This window comes from Molothrus ater, chromosome 5, assembly GCF_012460135.2.
Source record: "Molothrus ater isolate BHLD 08-10-18 breed brown headed cowbird chromosome 5, BPBGC_Mater_1.1, whole genome shotgun sequence".
In the NCBI taxonomy this organism is placed as follows: Eukaryota; Metazoa; Chordata; class Aves; order Passeriformes; family Icteridae; genus Molothrus; species Molothrus ater.
This window is the reverse complement of record NC_050482.2, coordinates 36,236,478-36,260,652: the sequence shown is the minus strand read 5'-3', so window position 1 is coordinate 36,260,652 and position 24,175 is coordinate 36,236,478. Positions and strand designations below refer to the sequence as shown.

At 38.2% G+C, this 24,175-nt stretch overlaps 1 protein-coding gene across 1 annotated transcript in view; it reads right to left on the bottom strand.

Annotated features, from left to right (window-relative positions):
- Positions 1–6,488: 6,488 nt before the first annotated feature.
- TRHDE (thyrotropin releasing hormone degrading enzyme) overlaps positions 6,489–24,175 on the bottom strand; it is a 205,088-nt gene continuing 187,401 nt past the window's right edge. The window contains exons 16-19 of the mRNA XM_036400346.2: positions 18,679–18,846; positions 18,021–18,161; positions 11,604–11,685; positions 6,489–9,714 (exon numbers count right to left, since the gene is read on the bottom strand). Of these exons, the coding sequence (XP_036256239.1) occupies positions 9,571–9,714; positions 11,604–11,685; positions 18,021–18,161; positions 18,679–18,846 (535 nt within the window). The 3' untranslated portion in view covers positions 6,489–9,570. The remainder of the gene's footprint in view (positions 9,715–11,603; positions 11,686–18,020; positions 18,162–18,678; positions 18,847–24,175) is intronic.

Sequence of the window (24,175 nt, the reverse complement as noted above, 5' to 3'; positions counted from 1 at the left end):
AAACAGCCACTGGTAGGGTGCAGCATGTCTCCTTTTAACCTTTCAGGAAATTTTAGTTTAATTCAATTTTGACCACAGTAAAGGTGGATGCTAACTCAAAGACTACATTTCAGCATAGTGAAGCTTTAATTTCCCAAGCATACCCTCATTACTTCACGTAACTTACCTTTAATACAGTTTTCTTACAAATATCTTTGTGCTCATTTTCCCATCCCATCTGTAAGACAGCCTCAGTCATGTCACTCTCAGTATTGGTCCCCTAACATGAGGTTTATGTGCTCAATTCTCAGAAAAGATGGGACTGTCATCAGCTCACTGAATTGCTTCTTTCCACTTTCCTAGCAATATGCAGCAGTGCCTCTGATAGCACTGCAACTCTGAGTGGTGGCTTCCACGCTGAAGCTGCTGCTTGAAGGAACTAGATATATTTTTGCTACAAATAGGAGGAAGTAGCAAATTAGCCAGCAAAAGCTGATTTTCTGTTATTAAGATAGCAAATACTCCTAAGTCAATTTACAAGCCAAAGGCTCTAGGCTTCTTTTCCTCCTACACCCTGCAGCTCAGCTGAGGAGCTTTCAAAGAAAATGGATCCCTTTAAAGTTCTGCTTTTACTGAAGACACTGAGCTGAGAGCAAATAAACAGCTCTTCATTTGGTCTTCTATGAAAATGTTCAACTTGAAAGCAGCTCAGCCAGACTGAAGTGCTGCTGACTGCAGTGGCCACACTGGGGAAGAAAGCATGTTCTCTCTGATGTTTGATTAGGAGATGTGCGCCAGTGGGATTTCAGAGGGAAGTGCCATTTCTCTCTCCTCACATCCTTCCAGGGATGCTTCCAAGGTGGTCATGCCCTTTTTCTCAGCTTATTCAACAGTCACGGAGAGAGACGTAGCAGAAAAGGGAGGGGCAAGGACATTTCTTCAGGCAGCACATCCTAGCCTCTCATATTTCATCTTACATTCCCCTATCTCCTCTCTGCTGGCCTCAAGCCAACTCCTTAGGCCCACTGAACTCCTGATCAAGACCTTAACACAGGGAAGAAAAGAGGCATGAAAGTTACATTTACATACTCTGCTGAAATACTGGATGTTTGAAATTCTAGCCCCAGTATAATACAGTGAAGTATTTAAAGGTGGGATACTATAAACACATTAATTTAGGCCTCAGCTCTGCTTACCTCAGTTCCAAGCAACAAAGCTGCCTATTGTGCTTTGTGAAATCAGAACCTTAAAAATTCCCTTCAGCTTTTCAGCAGACTAAGATGTGCAATACAGAAAAAAAATCTTAATTGCTAAAGAAAAAAGGCATTCTAGCATTGAAAGCTGTATTTTGAAAAATACAGGGCTGGCTTTGACTCCCAGTGATGTCAATGTCAAAGCTCCAATTGACTCCAGTGGGAACATGATTGTATCCAATGGGTAAATAATTGCACATATTTCACATCTCATTGTTACTGAAAACTGTTCTTCAAAAAAGGAAAATAATAGCCTGGATTCAAGGACTCTATTAAAAAGTCATTTGAACTGCATTCTAGTTGAAATCACTTTTACCAATGAAAAGATCTTTTTGTTTATTCAAAGTTTACATAATTAGAAAAGCACAAGAGACTTTTCTTTTTTTCTCCAGTCTTAGTCCTGTCAGTCTTGAAGTGCTTAAGAGTATCTCCAAGCCCAGATTTTGTATTTTTCTTTGGTTCTCTGCTTTCTACTAGTCCCAGAATTTTAATACGTTTTGAGAAATTCCTCATGTCAAAAAATACCATCTCTTGCATGGTTTTCATTGTAAAACATCAGCATATCTACTCAGTCATTAAACTGTTATCTCAGTGAAATGGGAACACAATCAAAACTTTGGGCATTATTTATCATAGCTATGTCTCCAGGTCAGAAAATTAAGACAGTGATGAATTACACATTACTATACAAAATTTTATTATCAGAGACAAAATTCAAATTTGTTTTGCTTAAAATACAGAAGATCAAGTTTCTCTTAAAAAGAAATTCCATTTAGTCAGTCCTTAGAGAGGAATAAAAATTCTATGTTGAACACACAACAGTCCATATTTATGTAATCATTGTTAAAGGCGTGTAACAAAAAACACTGTTCTCATAAATTCATATATTTTATTTGGCTAATGGTTTCAATTTCTGATTACTTCTATATTCACTAATTAGCATTGTAAGAATAATTCTGCTTTTATTCGAAATGCCTAAAAGACTCCAAAAAATGAAAAACTTTGTTCAGTGTGGCATTTTAGATATACTGAGAATCAGTAAACATCTCCCTTCTGTATGCAAAATATATCCTTTTCCATGAAAAAAAGAAAAATGAGAGAGAGTAGTTGGCTCTATATAAAGCTGTGATTTTAAATTCAGCAAAAACATATCACCATATACTGCACCTGAAACCTGTGCAGGAACAGGTTTTAACCTAACTCACATTCCAGAAATACTAGTTCAGTCATATGCAGGAGCGTATGTGAATATACATTAATTTGAAGTGCATGATTAATCCCATAGACATCAGTGGGACTGCCTACAGATTTTTATATATATATATATGGTGGAATCTTGGTCAACACAGACTCACATCCTGCCTTACATCCAACTGTTTTGCTGAGTTGAAACTGTTTGGGTAAGAGCTATAAATACAAATAACCAATGAATAATTTTTCAGAGCAAAATGTCCAGAACTAAAAGCTATACATGCATGTACACCTGGTACATAGAAAGAGAAATGTGATATTATGCAATCATCAGTATTTTCTCTATATGAAAATAGTATTCTGATCTGGCAAACAGACATTTATGTGAAAACACTGATGAACTGTATCTAAAGAAAGTCAGTTTACATGATACCTCTTACATGACAAAAACCTGAACTCCAAAGAGTACAGATTTGAGAACTGATGGAAAAATATGTTCTTCTAATTACAGTATTCAGAATTAATCTAAGGTTGAGACAGAATTAACACAGGGACTCATCCATTATAACCAGCATTAACAGCTGCAGGATGACTTGTTTCTTCTCAAGGTGTCAAAAGATCTTACATGTGGAGTCTTTTGGAAAAATAATGAAATTTATCATCAGTCCTTTCTTTTCAATAATAAGATTCATTTATGTCATTGCTTGTGTAGTTAGTTTTTCAGAGAACTAGTTTATATTTACCTTCTGCAAAAATACAGCAACACCTTTCAGTAAAACATCAGACAGGGAGATACAATCTCTGTTTTTATAAGGCTGTATGTTTCACCCACACCAAAGCCTACTGTCTCCCAAACATAACAACAACATAGCAAAATTACATTTACACATATAATAAAGCTGTCTTTATACAGGATAGTTATACAGTAATTACAATGATTTTTCCATTAGAAATGGTCAGAGTTTGTTTTTTCTTCACTGAGTGTCTAAGTCCAGGAAAGTCCATCTCTGCTGAAATCTACTGTTTGCAGGAAAAAGAGAGGGTAGTAGCCACAGTCTTCACAGTACAGTATTCTACAGTTCTCAAAAAATATTATAAAGCTTTATCATGTTGGAACTAATCACAAAGTATTATTCTAATGAAAAGACAAAGGAAAATGTAAGACATTTGTCATCCAATATGTGCTACTGAAACCTAGATACAAATACGTGGAACATCCTGTACAGCAGCCGAGGCGCCACCTCCAGGGTTGTCTTGGGAGCAGTGGGGAAGATCCTCAGCTGGAATTCACATCAGTCACTTCAACGGATCTACCTCACTGGGCACCAACAGAAGCTCTGCAGCCACACACACTCCACCAGTCTGGCTGCAGATTATTTTGAAATTACAGAAACCAACATATTAAGTGGAGTGAAACGTATCACAAAGAACTGAGACTGCATCTTGGTTCCTGGCCTTGGTCCATTGTACCATGGCTATCCTGATCAAGCAAATCCATGTGACACTGTCCAGAAAACACTGGGACACTCTGGCAAGAGTCTCCTGGCACATGACTGCCTGCTGCAGTAGAGCCCCTCTGCCCTCACAAACCTGCTCACCTGTGTTCTCTACCAGCACTGCTTTGATGCTCTTAGGAAATGGTACACATGAAATAAGCAAAGCATTCTGAAATTCTGCTTGGCAAGGTCACACTTACTTCACTAGTTAAAAATCAGTCAAATATAAATGCCTTTTCTTCTGAGAAGTTACATTTGGTCTGATTCACAGCACTTCTCATGTGGGTGGTTCTCCTTAAACACATCTCAATGAAACTGGCTCCATATGTCTTTTAAATTCCAGCCTCAATTGTGGTTACCATATTCAGAGATCAAGCTCAGTATCCCTCTGCACTGTCAGCATGGACACAAGACAGAGCTAAGTTTAACCAGATTCTTCAAAATATACTTCATTTTAAAATTCTGCCCAATGAGGGCATGTGGCCTTACTTAGGTGAAAAGTCCTTTCTTCTCTTCCTGCCTACTGAAAACAAAATTACTCATGTCAGTATGGACTACTTGCTTAAGTCAGAGTGGTTTCACTGAGTTTCAGAACTGGTATTAAGACTGGCAGAACCTTGCAGAATTGTATGAGAAACAAAGTGACCAATTTTTTACATTTCTGTATACAAAATTTCTGTATCACTGGTGCCATACAGGTTTATGTAGGCATCTGATTGGCGGTTTTTTTGGGTTTTTTGGGTTTTTTTTTTGTTTTGTTTTTTTAATGGTATGAGTACAGTTACTATTATTACTGGAATTATTACCACAAATAATTTGTAGTACATCCTTCCAGCCCACCTGTTAGAAAAAAACCCAAGAAATTCCTGTTACACTTTCAAATATTAACAAAAATATCATAAAGAAAGAGTGTCTGTGTTCCTTTTCAGACTTGAAAATTAAATATTTGACTGTTTGAAAATACTTCTGAAGAAGGGACACTATAATATTCTAGACCTTTACAAACATTTTGGTCAGTGCTTTTCAGCTGGGGTGGCCAGAGCTCAGGGCTTAAGTTTTCTGAGCAGTGCAGGTTCATTAGCTGGACATTTGCTTTCTGCTAGCACAAGGAAATGGCATTCATCTCTGAAGATCACCCACAACCCATACTCAGGCCAAGGGACCTTCTGTCTGTTCCATACAGCTGAAAAAAAAAGTTGGATGGAGCCCTTCTGCATTTCAGCAGTTCCCAGCTGCTTTCCTAACCCAGGTGGTCTGGCAGCGGATACAGCCAGCAGTTGTCTGACTGCTCCATCCATAGATGTGCAAACAGACTCTCTTCAGGCTGCTCCACAGCTGGATGGTCCTTTTACTCCTTCATATGCATACTGACACTGTGGCTATATATCCTGCTTAGGGCAGGCAGCCTGATATGGTGAGTACTCATAGCAAGAGGGAGTATAAGCTGATTATATACATTAGCAGTTTTCAAGCCCACATCCATTTTCCTCAAAGAGGAAGTTGCACATTTTCCTCAAAGTCTATTTTCACTATCACTTATGATCATGTGAAAAACCAAAACCTTATTATGCAAGTATCTAAATAAAGGCACCCTCTCCTGCAAATATTAGCTTTGCTTTAGTCTATCCAAATTAGATTTTTATGGGAAAAGTATCTCTATGGAGGATTTTACATACACACACACAGACACACACACACACACCTACACACCACACAAACACTTTTCATTTTTTATTACTTACTACTATAGACTTAATTGTATGCCTCAGGATCTTTGCTATGAAAGTGCCCTTTCGCATCAGGGCATATTTCCTTTGGCACCCTAAAGATCAGTGGAATATCTACAACAGACCAAAAATGAGACAAAATTCACCTTCAGTTTCCAGTGTAATATCAGAATTCTTGCTATATTCACTGAAAAGATAATCGAAGGTCACAAATTTAGATGCACTTGAGAACACATGCAGTTTTTTTAACATAATTAATGTCCAAGTACTCCCAGTAATAGCAGAAATGACATGTCATTTCAGAAGAATGCTTTCACAGTGTTCTGCCCTTGTCACAATTAGTAGCTAGTACCATTTTAACAGCTATTAGCAGTGGATACATGAATAATTCTACCAGCTACAAAGTAATAGGCCAGATACTTGCAGTGGACAATTTTATAAAAAACAATAGCCTGTTTCGTTATGCTGGCATAGAATCATGTCTATTCATATGTCTTCCTATATGATTTAAGAAACCATATCAATTAATAACTATAAAGGATCCTGAGTCATACAAAGGCTGATTAAAGATTCTACCCTCATCAAATCTCTATAAAATGACACCCATGTCCATGTCCACACAGCATTCACATTTTGCACATTCTCCTCTCACTAGAAAGGACAAAGTTAAACACTAGATTAGAAAATGCTGAAAAGTATGGAGTACTTGGCTTCCTAATCATAATCCAAATCATAAAAATGAGGACCATCTTTAGACATGGACAAGGGAAGAAAAGGACTGATAAAAGGGAAGAAAAGGACTGATAAGGACTGATAAAGACTGATAAGAAAATCAAAATAAATAGATTTTTCTAAGCAGGTTGTATTAGAACGTTCCATGAGGAATCAACTACTCTTTAACACACAGCTGTGTGAAACGTCTTAAAAAAAGGTTTCTAAAGACATGTAATAAAATGCAGGATGTTTGAATATTGCAGAAAACAGTTATGGGATTTTTTAGATTTAATCCATTTAAATTTAATCCCGATTCAGTGTGAAACAGCAAAATACAAAACATAAAAAATAAAATAATAGAGAATTATAATGGAAAGGCCAGTTCAACCTTAGAGCAATAATACTAACATTATAAGAATACAACCATTATATAAGCAACACATCAACCGGTATGTATAATGTATACACTTAGGACTTGATATCTGTGGTAGACCAGTTGCTCAAGGCCACTAAAATATCAATTTACATCCAACACCAGCTAAATGTGCGAGAACTTCAATCCAAATGAGCAAGAGCGGGAATTTCTGTGCACTGTGCAGAACACACAGGCTGTAATGAACTTTTGACTTTGAAATATACTGTTATCAGTGGGAAGACCAGAAACTTTTATGTGCAACTTGCAAGGTATGTGGTTCCATCTGTGGTTCTGGAAAAGAAAAGTCATCAAAGACAATACTGACTAAAATTGTAAAGGTGCAGACCATTTCACACTCTTCTGTTCTCTGAAATCCTCCTAGCAATTCATATTTGAGGGCTTGGCTTTCCGCACACTCTTTGGATATCACAATTTTGGCCTTCATTACAGGGTAGAGGTTATACTAAATAGTATTTGGCTTGCGTTTTTATTATTAAAAAATGTCTGCATGTGATTTTTCTCAGTAGAAATTAAAAATGTGACGCTACATACTGGCATTAAGGTCGAGTTTGGTCAACCACATAAAATAATACTTTTCACTTTTAAATGCCTTTCATAAGAAGATATTCAAGCGCTTTGCTAACATTAGTCAAGCCTCACAACACCCCTGTGAGGTAGGTAAAATACAAAGGAGGAGGAGGATTTCACTCAGCTTTGACATGATAATGTCTCTGGGCAGCAGGTTCACTAGCACTGCAACATAGCACAAAGGTTTAGGGCTTACTGCTATAAGGCAAAGAGTTAACAGTACAAGAGCACAGGATTTCCTCTTCTTTTGGTTATACGTGAGTCAAGCTAATGTGCTACACAGCACCGAAGAGCTGAACAAATGCCCACACAAGGATTTCGTGCACCCAATCCACAAACAACAGCCTCCAAAAGTAAAGGGCACACAATGACAGGTGCAAGACGGGCACAACAGCTCTGTTTTGGGATGGGTCTGCTAGTTTTTGAGGAGCAGAATACCTTGGGAATGAGAGCCCAGAAAACAATACTGTCTCCACATAACTCTGAAAATATCTGAAGATGGTTTGGTTTGGTTCTTTTCACACTAATGTTTCAATTCACAACTTACTGGGGATAAGCAACTGCAAGTGTAAAGCATGTTAGTTAATTTCCATGCCTTGTGAGGGCAACAACCAGATAGAATGGCTGCTCTCTGCTTTGGTGGGCCATGTGTTCCCAATGTACACAGCCATGATGTGGTCAGATGGTTGGGATAGCTTGGGACGGGACAAAGAAGCACTGCCCCACATCTACATTCTACCTCTGAAGCTGCTGCAATCTGATTCCTGAAAACTGTATTCTTGTGGCTTTTTCCTCCACAGTGCAGACATGAGAGAGTATTTGGCCCCCCTCCAGTTTTATGCTCAGCATTTAGCTTCAGAGTGCAGATAGTCATTGTACAATTCCACTGTGTCACTGATCTTTCAGATTAAGGACTGAGAAGAAACAAACTTGATTAAGAAAAATGTCATTCATGAACAATAGTCTATGTGAAGTACAAGGGAACAGAAAGAAAACCATGTTCTTAGTATTAGTCAGTACAAATAAACACATGTACACCCCCCTCACTTTCTCCATATTTCACTTTTCAATGATGGCATAAATAGTACATTCTATATTTGCAAAATTATTGCCCATACAGAGAATCTGACCTATCATAATAAATCACTACAGAGACTGGTCTACCACATGAAAGACAGCCCTCTTAGGTAATTTTAAGTCTTTGCATGCAAGATATCTCCCTTTTTCCTAATTTTCATTTGAATCCTATGTTTATTTATAATACTTGTGCACTATGAGCTAAAAAACTTACTACTGCACAGGCTGGGTGACCTGGGTGATCCATTGTGAGTTTCAGTGCCTTGTAAAGTAGCTGAGAAGAGGTGGTTCATGGATTCTGCGATATCACTGCAAAGCTCCTGCCCCAGCAGATGTTCACAGTTGAAACTACACTGTTTCACTGATCAGCAATGAACAAATGCATATGATTATAATGTAATGATGATGTTCTTCTCATTTTCTCTCTCTAATCCTGCTCCTGGCCCTTTTCTATTTCTCTTCTCTCACTATTCTGCTTATTTAAGTAAAGGAATATGGAGACTGCAGATACAACTGGTAACTCGAAAAATGAACTGGCATCTTTGTAATCATTAAGAGACAATCTGAGTGGTAGACAAACTGGCAGCAAGTGGGAAAGTTGATTTTACATCTCATACCGCCCCAAGCTGGAAGCCTTCTGCATTTCCTGTTCCTGGCTTTCCTTTTGTCCATTGAAACAGTGATTGTCGTAGAGTCTTTGTGCTTTGTATAATGCCCAACTTTGATGTAACCAGAACTCACATACAAAATGTGGCTGTTATACATAAGCATGCTAAAATACAGGCAGAGACAGTACAAGCATGCACAAAATAGTCTTTGAAGGATTTTTGTTTGTTTTTTTCCCAACATTTACATGCACCACTTAATATCATGTTTGGTTGTGTACATTGAGGACTGGGTTTCACAAGCATTCATGATCTTCTCTTCTGAAAATCTTCTTGACAATTTCACAAGATTTCAGTGTAAAAAGAAAAATCCACAATGAAAAAAACAATAAACCAAAAAACCTTATCCCTGCAATCTGATCTTGTCTTCATGATTTTCATCTTGAACACTTTTAAAATGTCTCCTCTTCCTCTTGCAGTGAGAATCCTCTTGCATCATGTTAAATGATTGGCTAAAAAGACAGATTACTGTGTCAAGGATTTTCTTAGCCACTGGAACAGTTCTTCCTTATAAAGCCTTTGCCACCGCACATTGGCTTCCACTGTTTCGACAGCACGAGAGAAAGAGACAGCAGCTCCCCCTTCGTAACTCTTTATAAAGTTCTTTAGCTGGAAATACAAGTTAACAGGTTAAATTTGCAGCAACTAAAGAAAGCAAGTTTTTCCAGTGCATACAAATAAGTCAGCCATTTAGGACAAACTTCCACAATCAATGTAGAAGCAAATGCAGTATCAGGTAGAAAGATTTAATAGGAAATATATTAAGACAGCAAACTGTCAATTAGATGTGATGCAATTGCTTCACATTGCACTGGAAGATATTGATATGTCAGTGCTGGATCATATTAATATAATTACCTCCTTCCCTCCTGCAGCTCAACTGCTACACTGTGTAGATGGCTGTTCTTAACTTTTATTTGTACCTAAGAAACCAAACTGGGAGCACTGGAATTGCTTCTAATTAAGGTTTATATGCAAATATCAGTAGAAGGCAGTACTGATGCCCTCTGGTTTTATCAAGCTTCAAAACACATTAATTTTATTTTGATATGCAGATCCCTTTTGGTTATATAATACAGGTCAGTTGCTGAAAAAAGGAAGGGATGGTGACAGTGAGAAGAGAATGGCAAAACAGCAAGTAGGCATGCATTTGATAATCTTTGAATGCCTGAAACATACTCCTTCCCTTATATGAAAACTTAGACCTTTTTTTCTGCACACTGAAAAGGCTCTTGTTCTCCTCTTGTGTATATTCAAAGTACAGCACCGGCACTTGGATTATTATACCCAATGGTGCTGGCAGGTTTTCAATTATTGTTGTTCTTTTTAAGTGAAAATTGAAAGGCTGATCTGCACAATAGTTTGCAGGTTATGTTGACTCGTACAAAATTAGATGGTTTTAGCAACACTTACGAATAACTAGTTTGTTTTTTTTTCCTGGTGACACCAAATTCATCACGGTTGCTAAACTCTGACTTCCAGCAACATCTCTGAGCCTCGGCTCAAAACTGAAAAGGTTGATTCTGCAACTGTCTCATTCCCATCACAGATAAAAGCATGAAAGGGACCTGGAAACTATCAAAATCAGACTTTACTTGATCTCTGTACTTTTTATACCAAAATGTTTACAATACCAGTTTCTTTTAGGGAAGTATAACCAGGCAGCTTACCAATCCTGTCGTGAAGGTGGAAACTAAGAGTACAGAACGCTTCCTTGTGCAGGGCAGTAACTCAAATCTGACAAACAGTGTCATTCCCACCTGAAGGGAGGAAACCACCTGTGGCCACTCCCTAAGCTACTGAGGCCACTAGACTTGAGTGCAGACAAATGGTTGGATGCAAAACATCAGAGCACAATCAGAGTTCACATAATAGTGGTTGTGCTGCTTAAGAATCACTGTATCCATTTGGAGCAGCATTGAGTAGGTGCTAAACAGGGTGCAGCACAACTGTACAGCTACCTCAGTCAGAACTGGTGTGAAGTTAAAATGAGAAATCTTTCCCATCTAAATCTTTCCCATCTAAATAAGAAGTACAAATTATTGTGGTGTCATTTCGCCAGCATATTCAGTTAGCAGATTTTCTCACATGGAAAATACTCTGAGAAAGAGAAAAACAGAGAACACATTGGCAGCTTCTACTTTGAACACTGATGTTTTCGAGGTCTGCCCTCTACAGCATAAGCTAATGAAGATAGAAACATCTCATCTTCAGTTTCTCAACCAATAGTGAAGAGAAAAAGATAAACCTTCATATCCAGCCGAGCACAAAGAACTGCCTGCACAGTACCCCTCCTGACACCAACTCTACACACTTGCGTGCTTTTGTGATCTGCTCCTCATCCTTGTGCTGCCTAACAGGTTGGTGCTGCACAGGCAGTTGGGCCTTCAACTGCAGCAGAGAGAACAGAGTTTCTGGACAACTGTATTATTGTTCCTGCCCTGCTCCCTGCTTGCAATGAACACAGCCTCACATGGCAGAAGTAGTTTAAAAATTACCTCTCTTAGTTCTCCTTCAGTATTGAGGAATTCCGTGACCCCACTGACAAGCTTTGAATTCATAAATAATGCTTCTCCATACCTGCAAGGGCAAAAAGAAGATGCACAGAGAGTTACTGCAAGAGCCAGGTCAACTGAAAACTAGGAAGTAATCTTCTGTAATCAAGAGAGAAGGCATAGGACTGATTTTGGGGGATCAAGGGAATAGCACTGGAATGGGGTACTGGTATTTCAGGCTGAAAACCTAGACTGAGACCTTCTTCTAGGCTGAAATGTTTGTAATTATTAAGTCAGATGCTATTAAGCAGAATGGGTATAACTACAGGCACAGATGAGTGCTCCAGAGGAGGAGAGGACCAAACCACCTCCCACTAAATGGAACAGAGGGCGGACTTCATGGCAGTCTACAACTTCCTTATGAGGGGAAGAGGAGGGATGGGCACTGATCTCTTCTCTGTGGTGCCCACTGACAGGACCTGAGGGAATGGCCTGAAGTTGTGTCAGGGCAGGTTTAGGTTGGATATCAGGAAAAGGTTCTTCACCCAGAGTGTGGTTGGGCACCAGAACAGGCTTCTCAGGGAAGTACCAAACCTGTCTGAGTTGAAGCAGTGCTTGGACAATGCTCTTGGGCACACATTGGGAATGGCCCTGTGCAGGGCCAGGGGTTGGACTCAATGATCCTTGTGGATTCCTTCCAACTCAGCTTATTCTGTAATTCTGTGAAATAAAGCTCAAAATACACTTGCCAATGAAGGAGCAGAGCAGCAACTATGGAGAATAATTCTGAGGAACCCTTCAAGCTGTACCATTAAATCAGACTTTTTGATGTGCTGCAGCCCTCTGTATATTTTGTATTCATCCATCTCATCTACATTACAAATAGCCTCTCAAAAACTGAACTACATCAAATTTTCTTGTTCTGCTACCTGATAATTAAAATAAATAATGCTGATAGGAATAATACTACTAAAATAATCCCCTGGGCCACAACGCAGCATTTCAAAGAACCAACCTGGAATGAAAATTTGAAAGCCTGGGCAAGGAATATTTAAAGGATATGCAGAAGCAATCAGGAATGACATTTGGCAGTTGCTTTGAAACTGGCTGTTCAAATCCTCCTATTCACTTGTTTTTCCACAAGTTTTTTTCAATCCTCCAAATAAAGCACTATAGCACCACTGACCTAGTGATCACTCCTTAAGTTTTACATTTTATGTTGGAAATAGTTTAGTCTGTGGACTTTGTTGTTTTGGGGCTTGGGGTTTTTTCAGTCTCCAGCATGAAGAGTATAATTCCACTGGAAACCAGAAGTAAGTCAAGTTAGATGTCATTCAGCATAGTAAAAGGCACTTGACAAATAGTTACCCTTATATTTATCTGCACGTATGTCCAAAGCAGTATCTAGCTAATCTAAACATGACTGGTTTTAAGATAGGGAATCCAGATCTCCTGTCAGAGATGTGCAAGTATTACCAATAGGCTTTACTGAAATTATGTTCATCTGGGGGAACAATTCAATTCATCATCCACTTTTACAGACTGATTTATAGAAAGAGTTCAAAATTCAAAGTGAAACGAACCAGCACAGACACAGCTTTCTGTTCTGCTTCTGTTAAACCCAAATTGATTACCCTCAAATGCTTAGGTACTCTAAGCCACAGTTCTTTCAAAGGGGAGAAAGAAAGAGAAGGAAAACCAAAGCAATAGGTACAGAAAGATGAAGAGGGAAGAGAACTGTAATCTCTTTGAGAAGAATCTGTTTTAGGGAATGTTTACACTATATTGCTTGTTACCTTGAGCTCTTGTGAGGAGAAACACTGTTAGAGGTATCAAAAATCCTACTCCCTGATCACTAATAAATGAATTAATAATGGCTATTTCAGCAAGTACATATCTTTTCCCAAAATTTCAGTCACACTGGCATATACAGACATCCAGAGGCAAACTATGGGAAGTAGGGATTTCATGGTACTTTAAGTTCATTTAGGCTTTCTAACAAAGCCCTTTATTATTACAGTCTAAAACATAACTGTTTGGAAAACAGGAAGCTCCTCTTGATGGGGTATTTTGACAAGGTTACCAATCCACTTTAGACAAGCAACTTCATAAAAACAGCTGCAGGAATTTTATTTTTCTTACAGTCTACTGTAGCCACCACAGGGCAAACAAGAAGTAACAGAATTCCTTCCACTAAAAATGATACCTTCATGCACACCTGTGCTGATTACTGCCCATTATGTATACTTGGTAAGAAGTCAGCCATTTACAGCAATTTCTACAGAAGCTCTGCTGATGAAAAAGCTAGAAAAGTCACGTTCCAAAACAGTATTTTGCAGGTGTGAAACATAAGAATAAATAGGAAAAGTGTTTGGTCTTACAAGTGTCAGTCTTCTCACCCTTCACAGGATAGACAACAGCACAAGAGAACCAGGGCCTTACATGCCTGAACTTTTGGGAAACATTCTGCAGACACAGACTCTCCATTGCACCTTTCCTTCTGCGGTTGTAAACCCTCCAGTGCCCCACGTTCATACAGGCTTTGCACTTGTGCAATCTCTAGAGGCAGCATAGTCCATTTACTTTGGACAGATATAAATGCCTTCCCAAATACTGTCAAGTTCCCAAATGCTGACAAATGATTCAGCACTTGAGAATGAAGGAATTCTTATAGGCATCTGATGTATTAAATTTTCACACACTGACACGTGCTCACAGGATGAAAATGCTTTAGGAGACAAGGTAGTGCATGCTCAGGTAACATGAAGTCAAGCATAGTATTTTCAATTCTCTTTTTCAGAGTTGTAGCACAGATTAGTCCCACAGATTTCTTACTAAAGACTTGTTGGGCACCTCAATTTTTAAGTCACCTGTGTAAATTATACGAGTGACTCTGAAAATGTTATACATCACCAATATGCTCTGGAAAATGTGAATACAAGCATACTTTAAAATATGAAGGATTAACAATATTTTGTGACAATTCTAACTCCCTGACATGCTATGTTTAAAGCAGGAAATAGAGTTGTAATTTAATCCCCCTCAGCTATTTCACTTTACTATCTGAAACATCAACACTTTTTACACTAAATTAAATGGAAAATACCACTGAGATATCACCTTATTAAATTAATGTTTCATACAAAGTATTTTAAATTTGAATCAAATTAAATAATAAATTATAATCGTAGAAAAAGGATGCCTTGGGAAAAAGTCTTCTTGAATCATAGAATCCTAGAATGGTTGGGGTTGGAAATAAAATCCAGTTCCAATCCCCTTGCTATGGGCAGGGACACCTTTCACTAGACCAGGTGAAAGTCGTATCCAACAACATCTCACCACTCTCACAGTAAAATAATTCTTCCTACTATCTAATTTAAACCTGCCGTCCTTCAGTTTGTAGCTTTTTCCCCTTGCCTTATCACAACATGCCCTTGTAAAAATCCCTCTTCAGCTTTCCTGTAAGGACCCTTTAGGTACTGGAAGGAGCTGTAAGGTCTCCCTAGAGCCTTCTCTTTCCCAGTCTGTACATTACCAACTCTCTCTCTCTCTCTCTCTCTCTCTTCATAGGTCAGATACACCAGGCATCATATCATCTTTGTGACTGTCCTTGGCACTTGCTCCAAGAAGTGCATGTTGTTCTTGAACCATAATTCCACAATAAAGCTCGTATTTTTAAAATGCAGAACTGTGGTGAGCTCATGTCAGAAACTTAATCACAGAATCACAGAACATTAAGGGATTAGAATGAGCCTTAAAGATCATCCAGTTCCAACCCCCATGTGCAGGGACACCTCCTGCTAGACCAGGCTGCTCAAGGCCTTATCCAACCTGGCTTTGAACCTTGCCAAGGGATGGTTGTCCAACCTCCCTGGACGACCAGTTCCAGTGTCTCATCACCCTCACAGTAAAAATTTCTCCCTAATATCTAACTTATTTCTTCGATTTGTACCCATTCCTCCCTGTCCTATCACTACAGTTCCCGATGAAGACTCCCACTCTGGCTCCATGGTAGGCTCCCTTCAAATACTGGAAAGTTGCTATTAGGTCTCCATACAGCCTTCTCTTCTCTGGACTGAACAACTCCAAGTTCCTCAGCCTGTCTTTGTAGGACAGGTGCTCCAGTCCTCTTACCAACTTTATGGCCTTCCTCTGGACTTGCTGCAACAGCTCCATGTCCTTCATACTCTGGGGACACTTGAACAGTACACAGCTCTCCAGGTGGGGTCTCACCAGAGCAGAGTAGAGGGGCAGAATTCCCTGCCTTGCCCTGCTTTGGATGCAGCCCAGAGTTGGCTTTCTTGGCTGTGAATGGACATGGCCAGGTCATGTTGAGGTTTTTCCTCAACATCACCCCCAAGTCCTTCTCTTCAGGGCTGCTCTCGAATCACTTCTCTGCCCACCCTGGGTGTGGGTGTTCCTGGGATTGCCATGACCAAGGGGAGGGACCTTGCATGCTATCGTGTCACTGTTTCACTGAACAGTTAAGGGGCAAGGTATGAACTAGAGTCTACTCTCTCAAAGTCTCATCTAAAAGGTTCTAATCTGTGATTACAAACAACATTACTTTTAATATATAATATGTATGTACAGCTTGCATAAACTGTTTTATTTCACTGCACTGAATCTTTTGGTGATCAAAAGAAGCTCAAGTGGATGTCATGTTTAGAAAAAGCAATTGCTACAATCTTTTTGGTGGCTCTGACTTGTGTTTGGAAATCAAACTGAATGAAGATAACACAAAGAGAGTGTCGAGCAATAAGACAAACTCTCCGTTATTTTCATTTTAAAAAGGACAGTAACAGGTCTTTTATGAGGCCTTACTGATTGTTATGAATCCAGATTACTCAATGATACATCCCAAGCAAGCAAAATAAGTACAATTCAAATTCTAGGTGAAGTTAAGCTATTTTAAATTATAACCCAAAAGATTTGGCATGTGGCACAGTTTGTTAAATATTTTCTATTTGTGTACACTGCTTAACTTTGTCCATATCTAAAATCACAGGTGCTATGCAGGTTGTCAGATAAAATATACTTACTAAGGCAGGGCTTACTAGAGCATATGTGTTTGTAGCAACACAAATTGTGATGGCTTTATGCGTAAACTCTGGATAAATCCCTGGAGGAACCTGAAAAATTATTTGCCATCTGAACTGGCTTGTGTAATAGTAATACATCTGCCATCCAGTTTCTGTCTGATAGTCCAGTTCCTGGAATAATCACACCAAAAGCAGAGAATTCTTAATTTTTAAACTCTTCAGCACTCTTAGAGCTTTTTTGGAAATGGCTTTCAAGAAGTATGCTTCTGCAATATAAATTTCCAAAACCAATTCCACCTCAAACCTATTTTCCTAGATAAACTTCTTCTAAAATCTCACTATACTACTAAGTATTATCCAAAACGGCATGAACAATTTTCTGAATTTTTAGGAAAACTAAACTCAGTGTCTGAGTTTCTTTGACACTTACTTTGATGCTGTAAAACCTGTAGGAAGTTTGCACCTGTATTCATCAGGCACTGGGATTTAGTTGCTTAAATACACCACTTTAAATGTACCATTTCAAATATTCTATGGTACAATAGTTGGCTCCTCACAAGTCCAGAATGGAACAGATCAGCAATGCCTTTCCTGCCAACACCAAAGGTGTGACCTGGCATGGGATGCCTTAAAATCTTGGACACCTGCCTTTCAGAATCTGAATCTCATCCAAGCTGTGGTCCTTTTTAATCTGTCAGTATCAGATGAGTTGCTGTGCAATCTTTCAGGCCCTCAGGCTGTCCCTAAAGAACTACAGAATTTTGTGATTCATTGAATTAATATCAAAATCTTCATCAAAAAGGATTTTAAAATGTTGACTGGGCTTCAGAGTAGGCACATGGAGCACTTGTTCAAAGAGAAAGAGAAGCAGGTGTAAGGAGCAACCTTGTCTCCTTTCTGTTCATCATTTTTTAATTCAAAATGTTGCTCCCCTATTACTTGAAACTCACCTAAAACACAGAGTGGAAAGAAAGGGGATGACACTATATTAACATCCTTTTGAAAATGGAATTTTTTCTATCCGACTTTAAATCAGAAAAATTCCTTTGGGAACTGCCATTTTTTCTCTGTGTAGAAATAGGACTGCAGCACTTGACATATAGATAAAATTCATTATCATAAGCACAGACACAATACACTAATATATATACAGATGACTGCCGAGAGACAAATGTCTCTATGCATGTGTGTGATAATCCATGAATAAATGCATTTATGACTCATGTGTGGCTATTTCATATTTAGAGACATCTCTATTCATGGATTAAAAGATAATGGACTAGATTCAGGAACTTACATAAATACACACTTATACAATACTTACACAAATTATATAAAGATAAGAAAATAAAAATAAATTAAGAATTTTTATCCATACCTAGCATTCAGTATTTTCCATTTGTCTCTGAAAAACTTCCAAGCAAGATCCCTTCCATGTGGATTTCGAGCTACATGGATTATCACATCAATTGCATCCTGATCCAGGACAACTTCGGAGTTGAGAGACAAATTCAAAAGTCTAGTGGGAGAAACAAGAACATTTAGTTTCACAAACACATTGTCCAACATCAGTCCATCAGAAAACTTTTGGAAAAAAAAGATCACTGCTGAATTGTTTAAGTTTCCAAATGAGTTCAGTGGATTATTTCTATGATTCCAAAGACTGGACACATTTAGGAATCAGAAAAATCTCGATGTAAAATTATTTGAGGAAAAGCTGAGTGGAACTTTACACGTGCATTTTTACTGATCTGTAAGATCAGATTGGTCAAGACATGGTAAATAAAGGACACGGTAACAAAAAAATACCAATAATTATTACAGGATTTTAAACATTTCCAATGAAGAAAGGAAAATCCGGAACTGATATGTGTCAGTTTTCATATGCATTAATGCAAAAGTGTAAGATGGTTTCAACAGACAGTAAGCCTGTACTTGAAAAGCAAATTTCTGTCCTTTAGATGAAAGCTCAAGTGATGATCCATAACTGTTGAAGTGATTATTAGTAACAGATTCAAATATTGAATATTTTTTACCTGTTAAGCAAATTTCTGTCATCACTGCAAGTTAAGGCTTCTAATAGTATTTTCTTCTCAGACACTGCTGTGGTAGAATGAAATTTCATCCAAATGAACTCCCATACATCTTCATCCATCAGTGAAACTCCTGTACAGTAGACAATGTCTCTCACATTGAGAGGGATTCTACAAGAGAAATCAGTATTAGCATTTTGGTAAACAAGCAGCCTCCTGATATTGGATACAAAGGAGGACCATTTCTGAGACTTCAAATTTATTGTCCAATAGTAATGGGCTTTTTTGAAAATTACATTTGCTTCTCTTTACTGCTGCGAACATTTTCCAAGCCATCCTAATGGGCTTTCTAAAGGGTAGCAAATGCTTGCCATTTTCTTCATAACACCATCACATTGTCAGAAGACTATAAAATATGGTCATGGAGTTCATCAACTTATAATGTGCCACATAACCTACAGATAACATAAGCTCTCCAAATTAGTATGGGATCTTATCACTGCTGCTGGGCTCTGTGCCAAATCTGCTCTTCTTGTCTTTTCCACTGTTTTACAACAGGACCTGAGCAGCCAGAAACTCCTTTCTTGGGCTGGAAAGTGCTTCATCTTCATATAGTAAGATACAAGTAAGAAAGGATGTGCTGTGACAATGATACTTAAATATGAGATTGTCAGGAAGAAAGATTTGGGTGTTTTTTTTAGCATATAATACCAGTACAAAAGCAGCTGTGCCATAGAGAACTGTAATTACTGCTAAATTAATATAAACTTAAACTACAGTTAAATTACCAAATTCAGACCTAGTGTATATATAGTATGTGCATATGTACAGTGTTCTTCTAAAAAGGTCTCAGCTGGGCTTTCAATTTCCTACCTTGCTTATGTTTCCTATACAGGCATAGAAGCTGAAAAATTTGTACCATTGTCCCATTAGTTCAGGTAGGAACTGTGGGCTGGAAGGACTGTCACTCTGTGTTTGGCTAGTACAGACACAGCAGCAGATGTACCTAGAAGTGGATGTCTTACCCCAGAATAGATAGCACTCCTCACTTTCAAAATTTACAGTAAAATGTATCAATTCAATGGGCTTTCCCAGCCATTTTTTACACTCTAAGGGCCAACACCAGCAATTTTAGCAGCAGTGTAGTCAGTAAGCACAGGATCATTTGCATCTCTGTAAAGGAAGGAGACCTTAAGACAAGGGATGGAGCTGATCCCATGATCATAGCCTAGATGTCACCATTTTCCTTGCTAAGCAAACTCTACTGCCACCAAATCAGTAGTAGTATACTTGCAGTGCTGCAGCAGATCTAATCAAAATCATCCAATCAACTGCTCCAGGGAAAGTTTTAGGTCTGTACCTATAAGCTAAGTAATTAGGACAATGTGAAAAAACTCAGCCCTTACAAAGCAAGACATCGAACACAAATACTGCTTTTAAAAGGCTTACTTTCAGAAATTACAAAATGTACAGCTATGAAACACTACCAGCTTCTCCTGTGAGAGGCTTGCAGTCGGCACTGTAGATAGGGGGGTTCCTTTTGTGGAAATGAAAATTGCTTATGAAAGTGCAAATGTCCCCAAAGTAATTTCTCTTTAACTATTGCTCCTACAGAGAGTCCTCTAATTGAATTTTGTCCATTTGTGGGGATTTTTGCTTTCTCACTCGTCCAGTCATTTTGGGCATGCATTCTATCATTATCTAAATATCCGAAATCTCTTCAGTCTAGAGGTTTTTTAGTATTATAGATTCCTGGAAAATTGCAGTTCCAAGGCACTAGATCAGCATGTGGATTGTTTGTCCCTTGTATTAACCTGAATCAAGTGGATAAAATTACCATTATTTTGGTACTGCTTGGGTTGTAACACTGCAGAACACATCCTGCTGTTAGTGAAACCTCATCTGTGCATTCAAGGCTGCTCTTTTTTTTAAAGAGCTAATATGATTGATGGATACTTCAGAAGAATAAAAATAAACGTTTAAGAGCATCACTTTAAATGGCTTTAATTTGAATACTGATCCAATTTATTTAACTTTCTTTTTCTTGCATTAGAGATATGATGGTGAGAATGAAATGTGTAGCTAGTCGAGCTCATTTAAAAATTAAACACTTTAGGAGAGAAAGTTAAAAATTAAACAGTTAGGAAAAAATGAACTAAAATCGTGCTATGCCTTTACAGGGATTTCTTTCTTTCAAGAGTGAATTATAAAGCTCTACAATGAGCTAAGAATAATGTTCTAAGTCATAATTAATTGGTACATATTTGCTCCTATTTAAAGTATGCTCTAACAATTGAAGATACACTTATAGAATTGGACCATAATTATTTATCTTCTGGGGAAATTGTGTTCTAATTTTTTAAATGTAAATGCACACAGATTAGACAGTTCTTTGATTAAGTAACAAGTTTCAACACCATTTAGGGTTCTATTTGACAAAGTAAATTAATCAGGAACATTATTCTTATTTTTGCAACAATTTAACATTTAACTTAAGCCTATTTTTCTTGATGACTATATTTATAATCTTGTTTAATAGGTTACAAGGCTCAGATAAGAAACAAGAATGAAGTATTAATACTTTGTTGGCAGATCTGTAATACAGATTCTATTATAAAAAAGAGCACCATACAGCTTATTTTTAAAAGCTTCAATCCCAAATCTTATACTCCCATTCTCTATTACAAACTCCAGGAGTCATGCTGCTGGCACCATTGTGCAGAGAGAGGAGGAGATGATCCTCTGCCATAGCACATACCCAGTCTAAAGAGAGAGGGCAGAACTTTCCCTTGAAAACTGAGGTACAGAGCTGTGATGGGCTCGACATTCAGGAGCCTGTCCCACCTCGAACTCAGAGGACATTAACTGAGGATGTGACTACTCAAGGTGTCTGGGGCAAAGCTACGCAGAGTCCCTGTCCTGTGCTCCCAAGTTTCAGGTATCACAGGTGCCTCACAGAGGCAGGCAGAGAATACATCATCCCCCAAGTGATGGTTACTGCTATTGCTCCTTCCCATTCCTACTGCAGATCCCCCACAAGTTAACATGCAACCAGCAAAGTCAAGCTCTTCAATACTGATTTTAATAACTGAGCGATGAGTTAAGTACTTCTTTTCGGTACCAGTCCCTGAGTAGATATGTCTTTGTCCATTCTGGACAGTTTTTGCAACAAAAATATGGTCGTTTCTGATCATAAAAAAAATAGTGGTCATTTTCCAAAGTTGTGGAGCGATCATCCCTGAATGAGAAAATTGGAAGCTAATCTATTGAAATTTTAAAGATTTCAAATTAATTACTGCTAATCCATAATCACTACATATAGGGTCATTTTACTGTGGTGACACATAGAAGTCAGAAGACAAAAACCACTGCCTGAACCAGCTGCTCCATAATGCCCCGTTTCACCTTTTACAAGATGAAGTCCTCTCTCTATTTAGACCCAGATGGTCTTCCAGAGTGCTAAGTCCTTGATTAACTCATGCAGTCAGCAGTGGGTTTTTCCTCCTTAAGTTTTATTGACTTGAGTGCAAGATTCTACTCAAATGTTGTAACAACCTATTAATTACTAAATCACTTCAGCAACATTGGCTCACATTAGCTGGCAAAGCTCCAGAAACATTTCAAAATGCATGAATAGCTATGCCTGATTTTTTTTTTCAGTAATTAAAGCTTCTAGGGGTTGCAAACACAGAAGAAGGGATTCACTTTATTTTTTTACATTTATCAGACACTCATGTGTGAAAAAAATTAAAATAACTCTCATTTTTTCACATTTGCTGCTAACAACTTCCAAAAATAGCTGCTAGGCATCAATCCCTTGAAAGAACCCAGTGCCTCTTCCAAGAAAATAACAAAAGTAATTAACCTGTTGGCCATGTTCTCACAAATACTTATGTAGGCGGTTAAACTCAAGTACATTTCTCAGTTGTTGCAAGACAGTAGCACTACTATGTCCATGTGAAACACAGAAATAAAATTATCTACCACAAGTAATTAGATAGAGAAATAAAGGAGAAAGTAAAGGAAAGAAAAAATGCTTGTTTGGAAAAATTTTGATTTTCTATCACCTAAGCCAGACTTCATTGAAATTACTTCAATTAATGACTGGTAATTTACTACTCCCTCAGATCTATGGGGAGTTTTGTTAATAGACATGCAACACACTCCTATACATGCCTGCAATTGTTTTTCTGGTGGCATTTCCACTGAGTTGTTAGAGGTGCAGGCAATTAAGCACACTGCCAGCCCAGGCAGGTGGATTGATATGAATCTGTTATTCCTTGTAGAGGAAACACAAAATTTTCATGAACAAGTGTGGAGGTTCACAATGCACAAATTTGGCTTACTGGTTATGACTGTACTTCAAATTATGTGATGGAAGACGTTTACTTCACTATTTACACATTTCTTAAGATGATAAAGAATTAACTAATGTTCCTAACCATTACAGCAGCATGACAGAAGTGAAATGGAGAACAGTAGCCACTGAAAAAGTCCATATCTACATTATTACACTCTAAAAGAGATGAGGTTGTTTAGTGCAGAGATGTAAGATCCTGTTTTCATTACTTAGTAACCAAAAGTGGTTCATTTGTAATTCAAACAACACACAGATGTGTTCTGACTTGACACCCACAGACAGAACAGAAAGTTCATCTCTTCTTCTCTTTTCAGGGATCTCAGGCCTGTAGCAGGGCACCCTGCCCCCCACAAGAGCTTATCTGTTGCTTGTTAACCAGTCAGGTAACTGAAACAGGAATAGCTGTCTTGTAGTGAGTCCTTTTGGCACCACAGGGTTAACACAGGTCCAGCAACTCACAATTGACAATAAACACCTTAATGTTGATGTGAGATCCAAAAGATAAGTCAGATTTTCACTGACAGACACTTCACTTTACAAACTATATAAACTACACCAAACTCTCACAAGGCAGAAATCCTCTACACATTTCATGGAAATGTATGGGGTTTTTCCCATGAGTAGGGATGCGTGCTTCTCTATTACTCCCACTGAGACTGAGTGAAGGAATCTGTGTACGTTGTTATTATTTCAGTGGTAAGTTACATTTGACTCCTAATCAATACTGTATCTTTTGCTAGCTTTATTATAGGTACCTTGATGTCGTGCACTGGCTTATGTCATGCTGTAATCTACTAGTAGTTCCTTTCAGTTTTATACTCTGTAGTAACTCTGATTAAGATCTTTTGTCTTTTATCTCCTGTCTGTTCAATAAATAATTAATTTTATTAAAATAGACCTGATCTGCCATCCTCAGTACTTGCGGGCCAGAATAATTTCTTAATTGAAACTGTTGCCAAAACCTGAGGTTAAAACAGGACTTGTCTGAAGCTCCCACTGGTCCTGTGACATGGCCCCACCTCAGTACTCCAAGATTTCTCAGAACAATCTGGATGATTAGACCAGAACAGTTTTAAAAGATCTGTGTTTGCATTCAGAATGGTCCATCAGTCTCTACTTCTCATTCACAAAGACAGACAA